This window comes from Salarias fasciatus (assembly GCF_902148845.1).
Source record: "Salarias fasciatus chromosome 23 unlocalized genomic scaffold, fSalaFa1.1 super_scaffold_20, whole genome shotgun sequence".
NCBI lineage: Eukaryota > Metazoa > Chordata > Actinopteri > Blenniiformes > Blenniidae > Salarias > Salarias fasciatus.
The window spans coordinates 12,001,509-12,022,753 of NW_021941230.1; the positions used below are offsets into that span (position 1 = coordinate 12,001,509).

Here is a 21,245-nt window from a genome sequence, read left to right on the forward strand (position 1 = left end):
AGTCGGCTTTTATCAGAGACGGCGGCGGCGTGCAGGAGTTTCACAACAGCGGCGAGGCTTTGTGGCCCTTGAGGGCGTCGGTTTGGTTGGAGTTCGCCTCGCCTCGTCTCGGGTTCGCGTTTCACCATCAGCTCGACTCCCCCCCCCCCCCCCCCCCCCCCCCCCCCCCAAGTCGGCCTGGTTCTCTCCGTCCTGAATCACGTCCTCTCAGGTCGTCTCGTCCTGGATCGTCTTTTGTTACTTCGTCCCAGGCTGAGCCGCTCAGCTGCATTCCCGTAGACGACTCCTGATTTATTGATTCCTTCTTGAATTTATTTTAAAATAAACGACAAAAGTGTTTATTTGGTGCCCCTTCTTGTTCTTCACTCACCATTTGCGAGATGATTCAGTCCAAACAGTAAAGGAGTCGTCGTGTCAATATTTGGACGACTCTAAAACTCAGATTTCAGATGGAGCTCAGTCAGGACATCACAGAGTCTGTGTGTGTGTGTGTGTGTGTGTGTGTGTGTGTGGTGGTTTATATTAGCTAATCCGGGGTGCAGGTGTTGGCACGTCGCGATACGACTCACCGTGACGCCGGAGATCATCTCAGTATCAGATGGTCTCACGAGTTTCACTCATTCGTCTTTGGCTGTCACTTCAGGATTAAGAGCGAGACCCAACAAAACACCGAGAAGCGCCAGAAGCTGCGATCACAAATCAGCATTTTACAGACAATAATTGTATATTTTTTTTTTTACAATAAATACATCAAAAACATTACAATTGAATTCAAGTCGCGGTCTAATGGATTCATGTACTTTTGCTTCATCTCGCCTCGTCTCGTCTCTCTCAGTCGTCCCGGCTCGGCTCGGCTCCTCCTGTTTGTTTACATACCTGAGCTCCAGCAGATGAAAGCGGAGCCGGCGCCGCCTCCTCGACTCCCCGCCGGTCCGGACATGTCGGCCAACTTGGGCCCAAAACGCCAAAACAAAGGCGGCGCTTTGTGCGACGGCAGCTCGCTGTAACCCTTCAGCTGAAACACACCTGGAGTCCTGCTGGCTGCCGACTGGCTGGCTGGTCCTCCACGATGAACGCACGACGTGTGTGAAGCTGCACACACACACACACACACACACACACACCCGGAGCGGCCTGCAGCTGTCTGGAGGTGGCTCCTCATGTGTTTCCTATCGGGCTCCTCGCAGCTCTTGAAGCCATCAGCGTCCATGTGCGCGGCAGCCCTCCCGCCGGGGTATTTTTAGCCATGCGGTGTGTATTTTTAGGACAAATAAAACCTGTCGCCCTCCCCGGCGGCGCTGGCAGGGAAGGCGAGAGATTCCCTGACTCAGACAGACCGATCCGGTGTCTCACTTTTGATTTTTTTTTTGCCTCATTTGCCCGGAGACATCGCTCAGAAACTAATCCGCACCTCTGGATATTTGGCACGTTGTGGGAGGAGTGAGGCACAGCGAAGCAATTTCAGCAAGGATACTGAAGGATTTCAGAAGTTACACACATTAGATTCGACCACCACATAAAATTCTGTAACGAGTTTTTCCGCGCCTCTGATGAGCTTCCAGAGGTAAAATGTATGAAAACAGCAGCTCAGCCTCTCTGACTTGTTTCCTCCTCGACCTCCGCGGCCTCGGCGGCCTCGGCGGCCGGGCGGGAAACGAGCCTTTCTGGAGCGCTCCCAGAGCGTCGCCGGCCAAAACGCCAAAACGCTCAGTGTTTACTGACACGCCGTCACGCTCGGCTGGTGATCCTCTAAGCCCCATTCTGCGATGATGGCGTCCAGAGGGGACGAGCGGCGCCCCCACCCCCCCCCCCCACCCCCCCCTCCCACCCGGGTCTGTGGCCGGGCCGAGCCGGAGTTTACGTTGGATGGGTTTGATTCCAAAACACTGTAAATCTATTTAGGAAAAGCAAATGGATGCCTGGTGTGTGTGCAGCTCAGGAATAACGAAAGAAACCATGTCGTGGATGGCGCTCGGTCCCACTTTGATGGTTTGGCGGGAAGGGTGTCTGCACCTCCGAGCGCTGGTGAGAGTGGAGCCGGGGGTTCAGAGAGTTCGGGTTCTGGCGCCGGTTCCTCTCTGCAGTCACACAGGCTGGACGTCACAAGCGAAGCCTCCGGTCGGGTTTTTTGAGTCACAAAGAAATGGAAAAATCCTGTCGGGCCGGCCATAACAGAGGAGGACGACCCGTTACTCGAGTTCTGGTTTTTTTGTTTCTACATTAAAAGTCACGGAGTTGATTCTCGGCGGAGGTCTCTCCGGCCTTCGTCCGGGTCATGTGTGTTGTACAGATTTGCACGGTGAGCCAAAACCTCCGAGTAATAAGCTGCAGCGCTGACACACAACCTGCCGAACCAGATTTCTCTTTCACTCCTGGAAGTGTGTGTGACCTGGTTGTTTTCTCTCTCTCTCTCTCTTTCATGTGCGATGTCCTCCCTCCTCCTCCTCCTCCTCCTCCTCGCGGTGGCTGTTTGCTCCTCGTCTGCAGGTAAGCCCTCCGAGCGTCTCTGTGGTGTCTCTCTTGCTGTTGTCGCCGTGCAGCAGCAGCAGCAGGAGTTGTTGTTTGCGGCCGCTCAGACTCAGACCCGCCCGTCCTGTTTCGCTGCATTCGGCTCAGAGACGTCCTCACATGTACCTGGGCTCTCTGCGCCTGTCTGTGGACGATCTGTCGAATACACACTCCAGGCAAACTTTCGGCACCTGCCGACGCCTCACTTTATTCCCACCAGAATCTCACTTCTTCCTTTTTCTTTTGTTTTTTTAAGCAAGTCAAATGTGCGAGGAGGGTCAAGTGTCTCCCCCTCCAGACGGTTTCTCTGCAGCTGCGATCGCAGTCGATACCTTGTGTTTAATAACGGACCAATATTTGCTCGGCGGATCATGTTTCCGTGTTGTGCAGAGCCGTGCAGATGTGCAGTCTGGATTTGATTCCGTCTGAGGCTGCAGGGAGCCAAGAGCACAAGCTGAGCTGCATAACCTGCATTAAATTCTCCCACAGCATCCGCTCAGTTTTTCTTTAAGACGTCGAATTTGCGGTCCTTATATTTTGACCAGCTTGTCAGAAGTTCGTCTCTGCTGAAGCACATTTGACCCGCCTCGCTCCCACAAGCTGCACCATACGGGTGGAAACGCTGAAACATGGCCGACTTTCCGCTTTTGGGAGTGTGCGACTGTTTCACCACAGCGGCGGCTCAAAGCGACCACTTCCGCCTCGTAGCTCCCGCGACACGTGGCGGCGCCAATGAAAGGAAGCCGGCTCATTTGAGGGATTTAAAGGAGCAGACGGCAGTCTGTGCCGACGCCGGCTTCATTCACGCCTTTCATATTTATGTTATATTTTATATTTTAGTTTTTTTTTTTTTCTTACACACCCAACCAACAGTATGCGGTGAAGACGGTCAACACCAAACAAAAATTGCATTTTTCTGTCAAAATCTGCAAATTACATCATCAAAAAACTGAAAATCAGAGAACAGATCTATATCTTCTACATCTGGGTTTTTCCCACTTCTTGGTACCAAGAAGACATCCAGTGCTGGAGGAGTTCAATATACAATGGGGGAAATAAGTATTGAACGCATTAACTGTTTTGTCATTACATTTATTTCCAAAGATGCAATTCATGTGACATTTCTTCCAGACACTGGTATTAACTCAAATAATCCACACATGAAAAGAAATCACAACATTCAAATCCATAAATAGTGATTATGTGGAATTAAGTGCAATAACACAGGAAAAAAGTATTGAACACACTATCTGAGACTCGTTTAATACTTTGTGGAGAAGCCTTTGTTTGCAATGACTGCTTCCAGACGCTTGTTGTATGTATGAACTAATCGCCCACACTGCTCAGGTGTGATTTTTGCCCATTCCTCCGCACAGATTGTCTTCAAATCCTGAATATTCTTTGGTGCCCTCTGGTGAACCCTTATCTTTAGTTCTTTCCACAAATGTTCGATCGGATTTAAGTCAGGTGATTGACTGGGCCATTCTAACACATTGATTTTCTTTTTTTTAAACCATTCGAGAGTCAACTTTGCCGTGTGCTTCGGATCGTTGTCCTGTTGAAAGGTCCAGCCCCGTCTCATCTTCATCATCCTGGTGGATGGCAGGAGGTTCATCTCAAGAATTTGCCGATAGATGTTTCCATTCATTGCTCCTTCAATTATATGAAGTCTGCCAGTACCACGAGATGAGAAACAACCCCATGCCATGATGTTTCCACCACCAAACTTCACTGTTGGTATAGTGTTATTTGGGTGATGTGCAGTGCCATTTCTCCTCCAAACATGGTGTGTAGTATGACAGCCAAAAAGTTCAATTTTGGTCTCATCTGACCAGACAACATTCTCCCAGTATTCCACAGGCTTATCCAGATGCTGTTTAGCAAACTTTAGACGAGCTTCAACATGCCTTTTTTTGAGGAACGGAGTCTTGCGGGCTGAGCGTCCATAGAGGCCATGGCGGTGGAGTGCATTGCCTATCGTTTTCTCTGTAACACTTGTACCTGCTGCCTCCATGTCTTGCTGGAGTGCTTTCCGGGTGGTCCTTGGCTCTTTGAGAACTCTTCTGACCATCTTTCTGACTCCCTGGTCAGAAATCTTGCGAGGAGCTCCTGTGCGCGGCCTGTTGATGATAAGGTGATGCTTCTTCCACTTGCGGATAATGGCCCCAACGGTGCTTACTGGAATACTCAGATTCTTTGAGATAAGTCTGTAACCAGTTCCATTCTGATGCTGAGCAACAATCAGGCTGCGAAGGTCTTGAGAGAGCTCCTTGCTTTTACCCATCATGAGATGTGTCTTGTTTGAGTACTTGGTGAAAAAACAACCTGTTTATAGGGCCATCAATTAGCACTAACCCAGCTGATGTTGGTTTGCACTTATAGGAAGTACAAAGACTAATTACTTTCAGGTGTGAGATGGTATGGTGCCTTTCCTTGACAAACTATACAGCTTTCCCATGGTGTGTTCAATACTTTTTTCCTGTGTTATTGCACTTAATTCCACATAATCACTATTTATGGATTTGAATGTTGTGATTTCTTTTCATGTGTGGATTATTTGAGTTAATACCAGTGTCTGGAAGAAATGTCACATGAATTGCATCTTTGGAAATAAATCTAATGACAAAACAGTTAATGCGTTCAATACTTATTTCCCCCATTGTATAAGCTCTCATCTAATATCAGACTTATGCGTTTTTGGGGTTTTGGAGTTTATTGCCTGAACCAACTGGTTTACTAGTTCATGGTTGCAGCTTTAGGCTTCACTGATGTGGTTCAATAGTAATGTCGATTATTGTTACACAGATGTTACATATGAGCATTTTAAGAACAACTGTGAAAATGGCATTAGGACGTGTGTGTTTGACAGGTCTCTGCGCTGTTTTTAAAGTCACTGAATGAAAAGTATCAAGCGCTGTCGGAACAAGTGAAAGAGAAACACACACGCTTCCCTGCCAGTAACACATCACTCATGTCCCTGGGTGTGTTTACCTTCATACTTTTCACATTTTTGCAGTCCTGTGTGTGTGTGTGTTTTTTAGAGCTATTCCCATACGTGCTTCCATTTAGCACGTGCATTAATGTGCATGTGCACGATCAGCTGCACGCGCATGCACGGCTCTGCAGATTTGCATGGCGCGTGTGTGCCGTTCATCCAGCGGTCGGGTTCTGTCGGGGTTCCTGATTTTGTGGCAGGAGTGAGAGCTCGCTCCTCTGCTCTGCAGCCAGCATCCCTCAGGCCCCAACAAAACGTCTTTGAAACGCCAGCCCCCCTACTCCTCTTCCCCGCTCGCTCTCTTGTCTAAATAAACTCTTTACACGCAACTGGGCTGGCCGCCTGCCGAGCCTCTCCGCTGCCGAAACCGCCCGTCAGTCAGCACCCGGGGTAACGAGCCGCCCGCCAGGCTCTGCCCTGAGCTGCCAAACGCTCAAAGACGCGACTGGAGGAGTAACGAACCGGATTACTCTCCAAACATGGTCACCTCCGGGTCGCCAGGTCGGTTCGCCGACACGTTTGCCGGCCGATTCACTGGCTGGGTTACTGAGCGGTTAACCTGGTGGGAGGCTGGTTTGCACCTGTCACCACCTTTCTGCATGAACAGAATCCACCGCAGAGAGACAACGGCCCTGAGCCCAGGTGCAGGGCTTCATTCGAGCTGATTATTTCTGCCAAATTCCTGCTGTTTCTGTAATTTGTCTCCGCTGAGCTGGAGGTGCAGAGGCTGAGAACCTCTGACGGTCATGTTAACAAGTCTTAGCCGTGTGTGTGTGTGTGTGTGTGAGTGTGTGTGAGTGTGTGGGCGGGTTTCCTGTCCTCAATGGTTTCATGGCACGACAGCGATAAGAGCACCAGAGCTGCATTATGGTTCCAACTTCATTACAGATTAGAGACTGCTCCTCCTCTTCCTCTTCCTTCTCCCCCGCTTTCTAACACTATATTAAAATCAGATATTTTAAAGATGTTTCATGCATGGAAAATACAAATCGTGCATGTATCTGGACTCAAAGCTCTGCCGCGCACAGAGATTTGAAATCACTGTGAGGATCAGTTTTCTGGAGCTTTACTGACCGTAAACTCTGAGAAGGTTTACTGCAAAGAGCGGGTTTTCTGACTCCGTAAGCCTGTAAACATTGATTTTTGGTGGTATTTGGGCGGTGTGTGATGTGTTACTGTGGAAAAAAAATACCAGTAATCGTGGTGATTCACAGTTGAATGTTGTGAAACAAGAAGACAGGAAGTTTTACAAATACTTACATGAGATAACGCTCAGTACTGCAAGAAACTTTGAACGTTTCCTTTACTTCTCCTCCATCCCCCTCCGTCTTCTCCTCAGATCCCCCGTTCACCTCTCTTTAATTAATGTTTCCCTCCTCCTCCTCCTCCTCCTCCTCCTCCTCCTCCTCCTCCGCCTCCTCATCAGTATCTACTGTGTAATAATATTTAACAGTTCCAAACTGGGGAGCATGCAGTCATGCAAAAAGGCAGTGAAAGCATATCAGAGACTTTGGCAGCTCTCCCACTCTGTGTGTGTGTGTGTGTGTGTGTGTGTGTGTGTGTGTGTGTGTGTGTGTGTGTGTGTGTGTGTGTGTGTGTGTGTGTGTGTGTGTGTGTGTGTGTGTGTGTGTGTGTGTGTGTGTGTGTGTGTGTGTGTGTGTGTGTGTGTGTGTGTGTGGCTCTCCTTCCTCCCCTCTCTGGGCTCAGGATGCTGGGGGTGAAAAGTTCGCACGCGAAGCTGAGTTTGTGTTTGTGTGGAAGAGGCAGAGTTCAGCTGAGAGTCCGCAGCAGCAGCAGCAAATTAGTCGTATTTCCACGAGTTATGTTAAAGCGAGCGAAGCGCCTTCCTGGACACGGGACGCTGTTTTTTCCCTCTTTTCGTCCTCTTTCCTCCCTTCCTGTGCTGCTCTGGTCTACATCATCTTCTCTGCTTCTGCCTCAGCGTTCACTTCTGAGCTCCTATCATTCATGATAATCTTTTGGGATTTCTTTTTTTTTTGTTCTGGGCCTTTTCCGTTTCCTTCCTGCCCCAGTGACACGAGGTTGACCCCACGGAGTGACACACCTGCAGCGTGGAGCCGCTCCGCTCCTTATTTGGCCGACGGGGACACTTTGGCGGTGTGGTGGCTTCACCTCTGGCGCTCACTGAGTGATGAGCTTCGGCTCCTCTCCGCAACTTAAATAAATACAGTGCAGAGGAACTCCAGAGCTGAGGGTAAACCCCTTGCTCCCCCCCCCAAACCCCCACCCCCCCGATGAGTGATTGGTACGCTCCATGCGAGGGCGTGGTGGGCGGTGTGTAGGATCAGACTGAGGAATGTAAACGCTGAGACATCTCCTGCAGACCCGGGGTCAGAGGTCACAGGAGGACCAGGTTCAGGGCCAGAGCAACTGGAGATGAACCTCTTATTTTACAAACTTGGAAATTATCTGTCACCACCAGCCAATAACTTAAAACAAAAAACAAGTAGTTTTTTTTTTTTTTTTTTTTTTTTTGAAAGGCGACATTGTACAGTATTTGCAGTTAGGTACACTTTTGGGTTATGACGCCCCCTGTTGGTGGTGGCTGTGCACTACAAAAACACCAGATCTGTAATCAGCTGAGTAAAGTGCTAAAATAAAACATGCTTCATCATTAAAATATACTTAATAAAATGCCTATTTCACGGTAAAGGTAAGAGGTTGATGGTTTAATGGGGTACCACAGGGCTTGATCCTGGGTCCCCTGCTGTTTCCTTCATAAATACTTCCAATACTTCCACTTTTGTTTGGAATCTTTTGAGGGTTTTTAGGCTGTCTGGACTTGTTGACTTTCATGTGATTCATAATAAAGAATGCAGTAAAGAAGTTGCACTTATTGACATCTGTCCTCTGAAAATGAATGAGATTCATTTCACTTCATGTGTGATTGGCATTAGTTTGAGTTCACTCGGCTGCTGTGTGGTGTGTCGCTGCATGTGGTGTGTTTCCAGGCTGTTTGTCCGTTTTCTGCTTCGGGATGTCGCCCTTGTTTACCATTTTTTTGTGGGTGCGGCCGTCAGTGGAATAGCTGTGGTTATCAAAATGAGACGTGAAACCGCAGCGCAGGAAGTCGCAGCGGCGGCGGTGGGAGGGGGGAGACACAGGAAGAACAGCGGCAGGAAGACAATGGGAGCGTTAGCATAGCGTTGCTTGTTAAAGCTTCACTGACATAGGTTCAACAGGACGAGAGGCGGCTGACCAGAGAGACCGTTTCAGGTGTGAACACAGTCTGAGCCAGCTTTTACTGGTGTTTCAGGAAAATATAGTCTGCTTCCTTTTTTACCTTAAACTTCATTAGAAATTCAGACTTTTTTTTTTAGGTTTAACCTATTTTTTAATGTAATTTTTGAGTTTAAATGAACTAAAGATGACATGTATGAAATATATTATAAAATATAATCATGTTTTCACACAGTGACCATATAAACCCTTTTTTCACCATTCTTTCAACATGAACATGAGATACTGTTGTTCATGATATTACTGAATAGCCAGACATCATATACATTGTACATTTTATCAGATATTTCGATTTCCTATGTCTTTTGAGGCCTTTTCTGTACTTTTTCTTTCAACATGGGGTTGTTTTCTTATTATACTGCCCCCTTGTGGACATGTACCGGCAGTGCTTAGGACTAGGGAGTTAATAGTTTGTCCATCGTAATAAAAACATATTTTCAACATCATTAGAAGGATGTACAGTTTGAATTTGCCATTATTGGTGACATATGAGTCGTCTGCTGATTGTAGCGCCCCCCGATGGTGGTATAGGGGGTCTACATGAGGTCTGAGCTGGATCTGATCAAAGGGGGCCAGCAACATAACAGGAAACGACTCCCATCAGACAACAGACAATGCAAGTTAAAAACACACGGGGAAGATTTGTGGAGCCGGGGAACGGCGGCGGGAGCTCTCGGAGGGAAACTCGTCTCCGCTTCCAAACTGCGGCGTCCTCGCTCTTCATGTCCGAACCTGCAGCGAGAGGGAGAGAGAGTGTCGTTGATCCCGATCTCCTGTCACCCCTCCTCCTCCTCCTCCTCCTTCTCCTCCATCCCGCCGTCCAACAAGATGCAGAACAATGCCTCCTTTCAGCTCTCTGGTTTCAAAGTGGAGAGAAAAACCACAAAGTGCTCCAGAGCGGGTGTTGGGAGATGGAGGGATGATGGGGGGGAAGGAGGGGGAGGGAAGGGGGAGGGGGGGGGGCGTGCTCACTTGGAGGAGGGGAGGTTCTGATGGGTTGTGCCTGTCTGAAATGGTTTTATGAGCGGTGGTTTTGATGACGGGGTCGAGAAGTGCAGCGAAGTCTGCGTTCGGTGAAGGAGGAGGATGAAAATGAAGCTCTCTCTCCCAGCTGGCCAAAACACGGAAATATTCAAGTTTAACGTCACAGGAGACGAAGGGAAATTGAAATGGAATATTATGAAGCTTCAAACCAGATTATAAAATGTCTTAAAGCTTCAAAATCTAATTAAAAATGAAATTCAACCCTTGAAATTCGCTCCAGAAAGCAGCTTTTATTTAAGTACTTCAGTAAATCACTTATAGCAGGGGATGGGGCTGCACCAGCACCCGGAGGCCTCCGCTTCCTTACAGAAAAACCACAGAAAATAGAAAAAGAGGTGGTTTGTGGGTGTTTCTCCTGTTTTACAAGAGCACTGGAAGTGGATCGGAGTGTGCTGTTCCTTGTTAAATGCCAGCCTTGGGGGGTAGCAGCGTGAATGAAAGCGGATTTCTTTTTTATCACTTCAAAAACTGTGACGGGAGTTCCCCAGGGCGCTGACGTCGGTCCTCCTCACTTTGAATTTTTCTCTCCGTTTTTGCACTTTATCGTTTCTTTCGCCGTTCCTCCCCGTCTTTGGCGTTTTGGATGTACCTGTGGGGTTAAACGGAGGTCAGACCGGGTCAAACGGGCCACATGAACCAAACAAAAAAGCCCATTTCTCATTTATTTTCCTTATTATGTCAAAATTAAGTCTAAATTGTTGGTCTTTTATTTCTGCTTTGTCAATCAACTTATCGTGGCATAACTTTTTTTTTTCCAGCTGTGCTTGTCTTAATTTAGTTTTCTTATGTTACTTATATTAACGAATTCTTGACGATGACAGACTCCTCACCTCCTCTGCCAAACATCGCAACGTCTTTCTCGAACATGATTTATGGCCAAATGAATCGGTGCCGATGGATTTCCTGCGCTCTCCCCTTCGTGGATTTCGGCCCTGCTTGCACGTGGAGCTGCTTTATTTATCCAGACGGGCAGAATGTGCTGAGCGCGGGCCGCCGTTTCCCAGAAAGCACCCGGCTTCACCTGGGAGTTTCCCAGCACTGCCACACACGTTCAGTTCGGGGCATTCGGCAGCTGCACCGGGGGGGGGGGGGCATCCACACCAGCCTCAGGGCAGATGTTGGAGAAGAAGGCTGTGTTGAAAGACTCATTCAGATTTATCCCCACATCAGCACGTATCCTCCCAGTATTATGAGTGTGTGGTGCATGATGGGAGGGAGATGAGCCAGTGGCCCCGAAGAGCCTCTATCCTCCGTCAGTGAGGATCATTTAAACATCCGCCATTATCCTAATGCAGGATGAGGCTAGTTTTGGCCTGCTTCTGACTGATTTTTGCAGATTTTTGATTGTTTTTAGCACTGATTAGTGTGTTTGTGTTAACGTGGTTGATTTTTTTGGGCTGGCTTTTGGAATGTCTTAAAGTTCTTTTCAGATATACTGTATATGTGAGGCAGTTGGTCGTAATGATACGGCCGTCAAGTGGTAGGATGTGTTGAGAAAATGGATTTCAACATCAAAATCTTGTGAAATTACGGGAATGAATAAAGTGATGCGTGGCCAACAGACTGAAAACACACGAAGCTCCAGTGAAGACGACGACTCGGGGCTTATCGCCGTGACTTCTCTCGGCGTTGCCAGCTGCAGCGACTGGCAGATAAAAGTGGCTTCACTGGGATGGAGCTCATCGCTCTGTTGTCTCTGGGATTAGACGCTCCCGAGCGCGGGGATTCCAGGGTGGCCGTCCTCCAGCGTGTGTGTGTGTGTGTGTGTGTGTGCGTGTGTGAAACGTGTGGGAACGAGCTGCACAGCTAATCACAGTAAATAAAGCTCGGCGGGTTGTAAATCGGCGTGATAGGGCATCGCCGTGTCGTAAAAAAAATCCAATCCTCGCACATTTTCTGCCGCCGAACTGGCCGATTTACTCCCGGCTCACAAAGGACTTCTCTCGGTGCAGCTCCCTGGGCTCAGTCTGTGGTGCAGTTTAGTGTTTCATAACTCACATTATGTGCTCCCCGTGTGATGTTCTGGACGTCCTGAAACAGCCTGGGACCGTCCATCACGGAGATGAAATGTTTCAAGTCTTGGGAAACCCACACAGAGACCCTGGAGGGAGTGAGCTGCCTTCTTTTGGTGCCTGCTGTGGGTTTGACCGACTCCGCTGAAGCTCCCGTTTCATTCCCTGCCACAGACAGTCGCAGTTTGTTTTCTGAGGAAGCTTTTGGGATTGTTGAGACTGCTGGAGCGGTCGCTGCCTGGTTTTTTTTTTTTTTCCGCTGGCGCCGATCTTCTTACGAAACCAGATCGATGGACGGGTTCGACCGCTGCATACGAGCGCCCTCTTTCCCCCGGCGCTCGCCCCGCTGGGGGGAAACGCCGCGGCCAGCGGGGAATTCTGTGGCTGTGCCTGCTCTCCTCGTTTGGCCCCAGGGTTTTAACCAGCCTGGCTCCTTTTTTGAGGCTTTTGGACGAGGAGATGCGTCAGAATCTGGCGCTGGAGCCGATCCCTGCCACGTCTGCACGCTTCCACCGAGCTGCAATTTCCAGAGATTTAAGCGTTCGCAGGTTTTCTGGAGATATGAAGAGAGGAAAGAGTGCGTTACAAGAGTATCTTAGCTCCTTTTGTCTTAAAAGGAAAGCAACAACTCTCTCCACCTGGCATCAGATCTGCTCCACATATCTCTAGAAAAACTGCGAATCACTCGTGTTTTGTGTTTATAGCTCAAAGAGATTACATTCATTCGTCCATCAACACTTCAAGCTGGCTCCCCTCCACCAAAAAAAACACCTGCTTCCTCTCTCAGAGGACTCTATCTGCCATGTTTTTTCTGTTTCTCTTGTTTTTGTGCGGCGATAAGAGGAGAAAGAGTTGAGCGACAGCTGTGTCGTAAGACGACAGGAAACATCGGGCGGCTCCACCCTGATAGAACGAGTTCACCCCTTCCTCTTTTCTCCTGTTGTTTTCTCACTGCGCGCTTTCATCAGATGTTTTTGGGGAATTGTTTTTTTTTTTTTTTTTTTTTTTTGTGGTTTCTCAACGTTTGGCCCGGATTGTAAACACAGTCGCCCGGTTTCAGGCCTTCGGGTTCCCATGCACATGTGGAGATGTTGCAGAAATTGGTGTGAGTCAGCTGCTGCAGGTGATTTTGCAATGATTTCAAATGAAGCTCACTGTTTTACCACAAGTTATCCGTTGCTGCAGCAGCTCAAGGTGGTTTTATTAAACTCTCAACAAAAGGTGCATCTGATTGCAAAACAGCGAAGCTTCTAACTGCTAGAGTGATCATTTTTTGGACTATACTGATTTTTTTAGCCTTCATTTGTTGAAATAGTCCTATAACTACTAAAACACACAGAAAGAATGTGTGTAAATCTCAGGTTTTAATCTTCCGGCTGCACCCTCCCTGCATGTTCTGAGCTCATGTCGTCGTCCCGCAGCCACCCTGAAGGCGTCTCAGAGCGGCTCCAGCTGGACCAGCGAGCGCAGCTTGATGTTCGGCGGGAACGTCCCGAATGCGCTGACCCCGTCCTCCTCCTCCTCCTCGTCCTCGTCCGCCCCCTCCATCTCCAACTCCGTGGTGGCCTCCATCGACGGAGTCACCTTCTCCGAGGGAGACCTGCTGCTTCAGGTAGAGAGACGTGGAGCCGAACAGCCTGCCAGTGGAGACAGGACGGGAGTGAAGGGGTTAAATTAAGTTGCTTTTTTTTTGTGTGTGTGTGTGTGTGTGTGTGTTTGTTTGCAGGCGCTGAACGGCTTTGTGTTGGTGGTGACGGCTGAAGGCTACGTCTTCTACACATCCCCCACCATCCAGGACTTCCTTGGTTTCCATCAGGTAAAAAAAAACCAACAAAAAAAAAAAAAAACAGGATGAACTGATGACAGATTTGGAGAAAAAGCTTACAACTCCGGCCTGCTTCCTCGTCACTGACCTCCCGAATCCCCACGTTCCTCCAGCATCGATCAACAATCAATTTTCACTTCCTGAATCCACCAGCTGGCTGAAAGCGTAGGAACCTCTGCTCCGCTGAACCTTTTTCTGAATGTTGGACGAAATAATAGTGAAAATGTACAAGGAATGTTTGAAAAATGACTTAAAAAATGAGGGAGGGAGGTGACACTGAAGAGCTTCGTTGGCTCTGAACTCTTGACTTGTAAACACATCCGTTTTAACCGAGGTTAAAGATGGCTGCCGTGGTGAACGGCGCACACACTCACACACACACACACACATCTGAGACGGGGCAGGAAGCAGTTTGTTGCCGAGGCCGCAGCAGCCGCTAAAACCCAAAGCTAACCAGCTGCTGCGACTATTTACGAGCGTATTAAAGTGTATTTATAGAGCAGCTGCGAGTGCAGCGGCGGAGGAGATCAGGCCGCAAATAAAAGCGGATGTTAAAGCAGAAGAAATCCTCATGAAGCCAGAACGAGTGTCTCTCCCTCTGCTGAAGGAAACCTGTCGGAAATCTGAGCGAGATGATCAATATCCTGCTGATGTTTGTGCAGTGGTGACAGAGTCTGGCTTGCCCTCTCTTCCAGTCGGACGTGGTCCATCAGAGCGTCTTCGAGCTCATCCACACAGACGACCGAGCGCTCTTCAGACGGCAGCTTCACTTCTCTCTCAACCCGAACAGCGACAGCACCGCCAGTCCCAGTAAGTCCCAATAAGTCCAGTATAATCATTTCTTTTTTAAGTTTTTCTGCGTCTTTGTTAGTTCCTGTTTCATTTTTCTATATTTTCGAGAACTTCCTTGCCGTTGCTTGTCCGTACGATTCTTTTTCAGGAGTTTTGTTTCTCCTCTGGCTGTTTTTTTGTTCCTCATTTCGATGTGTTATACTCCGCTGTTTTGTTTTTCTTTGCTTGTTCTCTGTATTTAGTTTTGGATCTCTTTTGTGTTTTCGTTTTTTTTTTTTTTTTTTTCATGATTTCTTGTTATTGTCTCACACACACACACACACACACTCGGACACAGACGGTAAACATGTCGTTGCCTCCGCAGCTGCTCAGAACAGCGTGGAGCTCAGCAACGTGACCAACTACGACCCGCTGGACATCCCTCCAGAAAACTCCTCCTTTCTGGAGAGAAACTTCTGCTGCCGCTTCCGCTGCTTGCTGGACAACTCGTCTGGCTTCCTGGTAACACCCACACACACACACACACACACACAGACAAACACACACTGATCCACAGAGCAAACAGCTTGTTGTTTCATGCCCTGACCTGCCGTCCTGCAGGCCCTGAACTTCCACGGCCGTCTGAAGTTGCTCCACGGTCAGAACCGGGTGTCTGAGGATGGGACGCTGGTCCCCCCGCAGCTCGCTCTCTTCGCCGTCGCCACGCCGCTGCAGCCGCCGTCCATCCTGGAGATCCGCACCAAGACGCTCATCTTCCAAAGCAAGCACAAGCTGGATTTCTCCCCCATGGGCATCGACTCCAGGTGCTGAGGCGCTCAGAACTGAGATGCTTTCAAAAGGAAAACATGGATCAAAAACCTTGGAATCAGGAAATGGACGGAGACTTGTGTTTTCTGTTCACAGAGGGAAGATAGTGCTCGGTTACAGTGAAGTAGAAATCTGCTCGAAAGGCTCAGGCTACAACTTCATCCACGCTGCAGACATGATGTTCTGCGCCGACAACCACCTGAGAAGTGAGCCGCTCGGTTTTGAAAGCGCGTTTCGCTGCCGTCTGCTCCTTCCTCTCCTGATGGTTCAAACTTCTTCCGTCTGCAGTGATGAAAACCGGAGACAGCGGCTTCAACGTCTTCAGGCTGCTGACGAAGAGCGGGACCTGGGTCTGGGTCCAGGCCCACGCCCGGGTGGTGTTCAAGGCGGGCAAGCCGGACTTCATCGTGTCCCGGCAGAGGCCTCTGACGTGAGTCCCGACGCCGTGTCGCCTTCTGTTCCAGATAGATTTAACTTACAGGTTTAACGTAACACTCTGTCTGTCCACAGAAATGAAGAAGGGGAGGAGCAGCTCCGCCTGCGGCGGCTGCAGCTGCCGTTCGGCTTCACCACCGGCGAGGCGGTGCTGTACGACACCATCCCCACCGTGGAGGTCCCCGAGCCGTGCTCCGCCCCCAAGCAGAGGAAGCTGGACTCCTACACGGTCAGCAAGGACTCCCTGCTGGGCTGCATGCTGAGCCAGGACCAGTCGCTGTACTGCGAGCACAACGCCAGCACCATCACCTCGCTCAACGACGTGGCCTTCCAGGACACCCACGCCACCGTCAGCGTCCCGGGGGAGACGGCGCCCAAACCCGAGGCGACCGCGCTGGTGAAGAACGAGGCCACGGTGCAGGACATGATGGAGACGCTGCAGCAGATCCTCGGGGACGGCGACCTGACGGAGAGCCTGGAGGTGGAGCCGGACGAGCTGAAGAGCTGGGAGAGCACGCTGCTGAAGATGAACTTCGGCGGCGGCGAGTTCGCCGACGACCTCAACGACATCATCAGCAACGACATCCTGTCCTACGTGGAGGAGCAGCTGCAGAAGGAGGGCGGGCTCAAGCTGCTGGACCAGCTGGACGACGTGCCGGGCTGCCTCCCCGCGCTGGACCTCCAGAACCAGGACCTGGACCGGGGCGGGCAGCAGAGCTTCAGCTGGAGTCTGGAGCCTCAGGGCCAGCCGACGCCCAACGGCGGGCCGATGATGGCGCCGCAGCCGCCGCCTCCGGGCGCGGGAACGGTCAAGCTGAGCCACATGGACTTCCCCGTGCTGAAAGGTCCGAGCCTTCACCAGCTCTCGGCGCCGCTCCAGCTGGGCCCCACCGGGAACACGGGCGCCGCGGGGCCCCTGGACGCCTCCCTGCCCAGCTCCTGCTCCCAGACGCAGAGTCAGCTGAGGCAGGTCGGCGCCGGCCGCCCGCCGTTCCCGATCAGGCATGCGCCGACCGCTCAGCCTCCGCTGAGCCGCCCGGTGCAGACTCGCCTCCCCCTGCGGACGCCCCCCCAGCCCGAGACCGACAGACAGCTGAACCACATGTTCGGCTTTCCGGGCGGCCAGTGGAGCCCGTCCGTGCCCAACGCCAATCCGGCGGTGGAAACCTACGCCCCCAACATTTCAAGCCAGCCCAGTTTTCCCGCCGGCCCCGGCCCGTCCCCGGGGGGCCTCCTGCAGGGCCGCTTCGCGCTGCAGACCCAGAACGGGGACAGTCAGAGGCCGTCCTGGCCGCCGGGGCAGCAGCAGATGGGCCTCGGCCAGATGTCGGAATTCCAGAGGAATCCCGTGGACTTCGGCTCCGGCGGCGGCGGCGGCGGGCCGGCGTTCAGGACTGCGGAGACCACCGCCGCCCCGTTTCCCGTTCAGCAGGAGCTGGAGCCGTCCAGCAGCTGCATGTTCAGGAACGCCACCGCCCCCCGGCCCGTCAACGGCCTGCGCCTCCAGGCGAGGCCGAACCCCGCCGCCAGCCAGATCCCCTCCAAGCCCTCCTGCTTCTACCAGACCGCGCCCGCCGGCGGGGCCGTGCCGGGGATGACGGCCGTCCCCCACCCCGACGAGGCGGCCCTGTCCTGCCAGATGGCGGCCGGGCTCAACGCCAACGGCCTGCTGGCGCCGCAGCAGCCGTACCTCAGCTTCAACGAGCAGACGCAGGTAAACAGGAGCGCCCCGCCGCGTTGAGCTCCAGCTCTGTGTTGAGTTTCCTCCGTGCTGGACTAACCCGCCTTTGGGGTTTCCACAGATCAACGGCTGTCCGGCGGTCAGGAACGGAGGCTTCCCCTTCTCCTCGCTGCCCAACGGGAACACCTGCTACTCGGAGAACAAATAGAACCCGGAAAAACAGAATGACAGAGGAGCAGACTGGAGAACAGGACGATACGAGACTCGCCTCCTCTCGCTCGTCGGCCGCTCTCGTGTTTTTTTTTTTTTTTTTTTTTGTGGAAAGCTGGAAGTGTGCAGGACAGCTGTGAAGTTTCGGAATTCGTTCCACCGCTGGACGTCTGAGGAGGAGACGAGTTCGAACGGAAGCGACGAGCTGCTGAGGATCGTCCCGTGTCGGTCAAGCGTCTGCTCCGTGGGAACGCTGCATGAGTGAAGACGAGTGACGTTAACCAGACCAACCAGCGAGCGCCGCCGCCGCTCGGGCCTGCTGTGCACAACCGAACCATAAAACTCAACATTTAGAGTCTAAAACATGAAAAGATCTCACAGTTTCTGCCATTTTTTATACACAGTACTGCTATGAAGAGCAATAAACTGAGCTAAATTGATTTTTGCCACAACACTAGAAGCCGGGGTCTCAGTAAACCGGAATCCCACAAAGTGACTGTTTGGTCTGGTTAACCTCCCATTTCCTCTTCATAACAGCCCAGCAGATTCCTCCTCGTTTTGTTCTTAGTTTGGATTAAACTGAATTCAGAGGCCCGGGCGAGAAATGAAAGGACGCTAACGGCTTCCTGTTCGTCTTTTGCCGTCTGTAACGCACACCGCCCCCACACCCCACCCGAAGCTCTGCTCTCTGTACGCTCGGAAGGATAAAATGCATCTCCTCTCTCTCTTTTTTTTTTTTTTTTTTTTTTTTTCTTTGTCCTTTTGAAAGTGCAACTAAGTTCATTTCAACTCTTTGCTGTCGCAGCGAGGAAGATCTTTGCTTTGCAGACAGGGTATAAAAAAATAAAAAATATATATATATATAAAGAAAAAAACATGGAAAAAAAGAAGAAACGCACAAAGAAATCAGAGCATCGGCCTGCTAACAGACAACGTAAAGTGGAAACGATTCAGTGAAAACAGCTGCTTGTTTATATATTTTAAAGCTTCGTCACTGAGCCAGTTTTATTCTTCTTTATCTCTCTTTTCTTTCAGATTTTGTCTGTGTTGTTGTTGTTGTTGTTGTTGTTGTTGTGGGGGGGGTAATAGAGACGATGCCTCAGAAACTTTATAAGGGACAGTCAACTGCAATTTTTTTCATATTTCAACACATTTCGATGTTTGATGGTGGACCGAAAACCAAAGTTAAAGTCTTTGATGACGCCAAGCCAAATTATCACTTTTTTTTTTTTTTTTTTGCACTTAGAATTTAATGTTTGACTTGCCAAAGGACAAAAAGTTAACCCCGTGACAGAATGAGACTCGTAAGGCAATCATTTAAAACCAAAGCACAAAAAAAATAAAAATAAAAGCCCATTGGCGCAGTTTGTATGTGGAGTAAATAGTAAACTGTCAGTAAATAGACGAATGCATTCAAATGTCTTTTAATGCAGCGGTGTCAAACGTGAGGCTGGTGGTCCAAAACCGGGACGCAAGAGGCTGCAATCAGGCCCAGAAACCTCCACTTCACTGTGTTTTGGGTTTCATTAAAATGTGTTTGACACCCCTGATTTAAAGGCACGTCCAGCAAAGCTGAGCTCGGAACAACATCCTGCTTTATTTTTAGTATTAAGTGGAGAAATTTAACCTCCTGTAGCGTGAAATCTGCTGGACGAAACCTCAAAGTGAAAGACGAGGATGTTTGTCAGGCTGCGACGCTGATTTCACGCTTCCGTCCTCTTCCTCCTTCCGCTCCCGCTCCGTCTTGTTTTTCTACGTTCTTGCTCGGCGTCACGGACGACCCGTCCGGCAGCGAAACACAGAAGTAAAACAGTTAAAGGCAGCTATTGTATAGTTTCAATGAGGACATCAAAAGGAAAAAAAAAAAAACAATAGGGAGAAATAAATCAAACCTGTAAAGGTGCCTTTTAATTGGCCTCTTTTTGACATGATTGGCTTCAGTCGATGTTGAGCCATGAATTTTCTCCTAGATAATAGTGTTTCTTCACTTTTCCTGAACAAGCAACAAGTCTGAATTTTACCAAAAGCATCCATCAGTTTAGTTAATGAGAAGAAACCCTGACTTTTTTGTCAGTATAATACAGAATATATGTATTTAACCATCATACAAGAGAACAGCGACGCCTTATATTGTCTATAGATCCAAGAGTTTTCAAGAAAAATACCTTTAATTAATATGAACATTAGAAAGTCTACCATTTAATAAACAAATGTAAAAAAAAAAAAAATGTTTTATTTATTGAGCTGAGAAAAATGTGACATACAAACAAAATGTTATAAGATTTCCAGCTGTCACGTGAAGGATTGTGCTGACAGTTTTAGCATTTTCCAGAAGGTTTGACATATATTGTGGATATATATTCCCAAATAATTCATATTTGCTCTTATTTGACCTCTGAAACAACAAAATCACCCAGTTTGATGCCACTAAAATGACAGAAACCTTTAGGTTGACTGTAAACAGACACTCTGGGAATGTAGAAAATCAATGTCAGTTGTTTTTACCTTTGCTTGAGCTTTGCTTTCACAGCAGGACGTGCAAAATGTGACATTTTAGGAGTCACGATTGCTTTTAACACTTCTCCAAGAACTCTGAACGTGGATGGTACAACTTCAAATGTGAATTGCTTCCATCAGAGATTAAGAGTAAAGATAGAAAACTGCATTTTCTAATATTTTACCAATTAAACTGAATGTTTCTTTTTTTGCAGATTACATTTTTGGTAGAATTTTAAAAAGTGTGCTCCTCCTGAAAACCAAGCTAAAGCAGTGGTGAAACAGGCAGAATCGTACTGCAGATCTCAGGGTTTCTCCTCATTTAAATCACAGAACAGAACTTCACCAAACAAATTTTGAAATAAAACCAGACTGTTACACTCGTACCCGTACTAATTGAAGTGTTTATTTGGAGGGAGGTGACTTTTCTTCCTGTCCTGTTTGAAATCAGAGGTTTTGCTCCTCTCAAAGTATTCTCTAAATGAAAATATAACCATTTCTTGTTGCTTGCTTTGACGTTGTAGAAGCCCTTCCTACTTTATATTCTCCTGTCGTTCAAACACGAGGAGGCCAAGGCTCCAAAATGCAGTATCTTTGTGTAAGTGTATATAAATATATATATTTGTCATCTTCTTTTTTTTTTTTAAGTACGTATTGTCATATATTGTGTATTTTAATATTGTATTGCCGTAACCTGACCCACAGTTATAATGGATTGCTTTTTTTTCTCTTGTACATTTTCTGCACAGTGTATAGATGTGTAACCTCGTCTTCTTCTTCTTCTACTTCTTCTTCTTTTTAACTTTTCGACTCATAAGTCGACAATTTGCCTTCAACGTTTTCCTTCTGAGTGTTTGAGTCAGCCTTTACACAAATAAATGTGATCTGATCACTGCACTGGTTTGAATGTTTCTACCAAAGAATGAGTGAAAATTATTGATGACTTTCGCTATTTTCTCAAAAAAACAATCACAAAAAAAAAAATCAGGATTTTTTTTTTTTTTCAAAAATATCGTTGTTTTGGTGCGACAGTCTGCAGTGGGTATCAGTGTCCACTAGGTGGCAGCAACACTGCGATGCTGTAATTCTCAGTTCCTGATGTGTGCCAAGCCTCCAGCTAAGCTTTTAATAGTTTTTACTGCCAAGTGGACCAGAAAAGATCAGACACTGTGTTTGTTT

General features: G+C 48.9%; 1 protein-coding gene across 1 annotated transcript in view; it reads left to right on the plus strand.

Annotated features, from left to right (window-relative positions):
* Positions 1-20,963, plus strand: part of ahr2 (aryl hydrocarbon receptor 2) — a 35,324-nt gene extending 14,361 nt beyond the window's left edge. The window contains exons 3-11 of the mRNA XM_030086318.1: positions 13,242-13,432; positions 13,547-13,636; positions 14,341-14,455; positions 14,802-14,938; positions 15,038-15,240; positions 15,341-15,450; positions 15,533-15,674; positions 15,755-17,393; positions 17,482-20,963. Of these exons, the coding sequence (XP_029942178.1) occupies positions 13,242-13,432; positions 13,547-13,636; positions 14,341-14,455; positions 14,802-14,938; positions 15,038-15,240; positions 15,341-15,450; positions 15,533-15,674; positions 15,755-17,393; positions 17,482-17,568 (2,714 nt within the window). The 3' untranslated portion in view covers positions 17,569-20,963. The remainder of the gene's footprint in view (positions 1-13,241; positions 13,433-13,546; positions 13,637-14,340; positions 14,456-14,801; positions 14,939-15,037; positions 15,241-15,340; positions 15,451-15,532; positions 15,675-15,754; positions 17,394-17,481) is intronic.
* The last annotated feature ends 282 nt before the right edge of the window (positions 20,964-21,245 follow it).